The following is a 2620-nucleotide window of genomic DNA, read 5'->3' as shown; positions in this document are numbered from 1 at the left end:
AAAGGGAGAGTTAATGCTTTTACTAACCAAATATTGACAACCCCATCATTTAGGAGGGAGAAATTGCGATGTTGATGCCATAAATTGCTACTGGGTCAATGGCACACGAACGCGTCACCGCCTTCGCAGGCTGCGTATCAGGGTTTCATGGCATGCAGGGGACGGTGGAGGATGAAAAACACCCGTGCGACCGTCGAAACTCCATTCGAATAAAAGAAACCGTCTTGAATTCTTTTTGTTTTCCATCTGACTCGTTTGTTTTGATGATGCCGCCGCACCACCCGAATCTTCTCTTGGAGCCTCTTATCGAATTCACAACACCGTCCCCGTTGGCAATGCTGCATTCACTACTTAGCTCCAAAGTGGGCCCATTTTCTTTCAGAACACTATAAAGCAGCTCTTCATCCAGCATTTGAACTTCCCACAGTTGGACCGAGTGGAAGACTGAGGCGCATCGAGATCAGGTGGAGGTCCGAGGCGTATCTCATGCCACAGCGGAATGCAGCTTGTGTGCCTCATGGCATCCACTTCCACACTTTAGACTTGCTGCCAAATGCCAAGCCTGCATAATATTTCTAAGGGTCATGCATCCCCAAGCACTGTTCCACTTCCAGCTTTTCGCCTCTTCAGAGTTACCAACGGTGTCGATCTCTGCTCGACCGGTCAATTTGAGACCCACACCCTGTCGTTCTCCTTCATTTTTGCGTGATCTCCTAGCAACCCTAGCCTCCGTCACAGCTGTTGCTTTACTTGTCCTTTTCTGCTCGCGCGCTTATGAGGGACTTGCAGTCCAGGGCCTTCGAAGCCGCAGCCTGGCCGGCGCAGAAGGCAGCGATGCGTCACTTGATATTTGCGGCGTATCTGGTGACGAAGAGAATCAGCAACAACGCCAGATTCCGCATGGATCCAGGTTGCCTGCTGGCGAGGAGCTGAAATTGCCCCTTAAGAAGAGGCCGTTTTCGAGTGTAGCTGGGGCGGGTTTTGGTGATGGTGGACGTGGTCCCCAGGAGCAGCAGCATCCATCTCTCCATGGACCCGCTGGAGCCGATTTACGTCTACCCCCACCCAGCGCGGCTCCAAGGCCAGAGCAGCTTGGCTACCCACAAGTCCTGGTTGAGCAGCCAGCTGCGCATTTGCCTCCACTGCAAATGCAGATGCAGTTCGATGTAGGCGTAGGGCAGCTGACGTTCTCCCCTAACAGGCATCATGCCTGGCATCCTGCTGCTGTTGGGTGGGAAGGAGTGTATGAGGAGTTGTGGAAGCTGCAGACACAGATGTCCCGGCTACAGTGTCAGATGGACCGGCTGGCGTGGCAGCTGCGGCGGAAACGGCGAAACAGGCGACAGCGGCAGGAACGCCACTATCATCATCAGCCGCAGCGCGATCTGTTCGAACAGCAACAACAGATGCAGTGGCAGCGCCCAGATTGGCAGCAAAGACAGACGCATCCGCTAGTGCAACAGCAGGAGCAGCAGCGCCGGTTGCAACAAAGCGATGAGCAGCAGCCAAACTCACCTACGGAGCAGCAAGTGATGCCGCAAGACGTGCGCAAAGACCAGCACGATCGAACCAGGCGGAAACGGAAGCGGGAGCAGCAAGGAGAGTCGGAGCTGCCGGAGAAGCAACGGGAGGGGAATTTGCAACTTGCCGATCCGTTCTCGGCGCCTATGGTAGAAAATCCATGGCTTCCCCCGTTATCTGAAAGGCCTCATACACCTCAGCCCAGCACCTCGCAACCGGCGATGCGGTCTACCACTGCTGGTGCAGCAGCAGATCCCTCGACTGCCGAGGGCATCAGCATGCAGGTGAGTTCGGGATCTTCGCAGCCTCATGATGGCGCAACTAGTCCAGCTGCAGCTGGGGATTCAAATTGTGAGGCTGATGGAGCTGCTATCACGGGGGATGTGCCTGAAGCAGCGGCGCTGGATAGTCCCACTGCTGGCGTGTCTCCTGCTACACCGACGACTGCCGGAGAAGCCAGGAGCTTGGGGGCGCCGACCCTTGCTGCTTTGCTGACTGTTGGCAGACCTGGAGTTGTAGAATCAGCAGCTGTAGCAGCAGCGGCATCAGCAAGCAGCGCCATTTCCGCAGCTGCAGCGGAGGTGACAGAGGCGGAGCTGCCAGAGGACCCGGGGGCTATTGGCAGACCTACTGCTGGCGTGTCTCCTGCTACACCGACGACTGCCGGAGAAGCCAGGAGCTTGGGGGCGCCGACCCTTGCTGCTTTGCTGACTGTTGGCAGACCTGGAGCTGTAGAATCAGCAGCTGTAGCAGCAGCGGCAGGAGCAGACAGCGCCATTTCCGCAGCTGCAGCGGAGGTGACAGAGGCGGAGCTGCTAGAGGAGCCGGGGGCTATTGGCAGACCTACTGCTGGCGTGTCTTCTGCTACACCGACGACTGCCGGAGAAGCCAGGAGGTTGGGGACGCCGCTCCTTGCTGATTTATTGACTGTTGGCAGACCTGCAGGTGTAGAATCAGCAGCGGTACCAGCCGCAGGGGCAGGCGCAGGCAGCGCCATCCCCGCAGCTGCAGCGGAGGTGACAGAGGCGGAGCTGCCAGTGGACCCGGGGGCTATTGGCAGACCTACTGCTGGCGTGTCTCCTGCTACACCGACGACTGC

At 57.4% G+C, this 2620-nt stretch overlaps 1 protein-coding gene across 1 annotated transcript; it reads left to right on the top strand.

The window, feature by feature from the left end:
• Positions 1–584: 584 nt before the first annotated feature.
• On the top strand, positions 585–2619 carry EAH_00059990 (hypothetical protein; the record flags this gene model as incomplete). Its single annotated transcript, XM_013393528.1, has 1 exon — positions 585–2619. A coding segment is annotated over one exon (2035 nt), but the record flags the coding sequence as incomplete, so codon positions are not given.
• Between the last annotated feature and the right edge of the window lies 1 nt (position 2620).

The sequence above is a fragment of the Eimeria acervulina genome, genomic scaffold, assembly GCF_000499425.1.
Source record: "Eimeria acervulina Houghton genomic scaffold, Eah_scaff1458, whole genome shotgun sequence".
Taxonomy (NCBI): domain Eukaryota; phylum Apicomplexa; class Conoidasida; order Eucoccidiorida; family Eimeriidae; genus Eimeria; species Eimeria acervulina.
The sequence above is the reverse complement of the archived record's forward strand: the minus strand, read 5'-3'. Positions and strand labels throughout refer to the sequence as shown.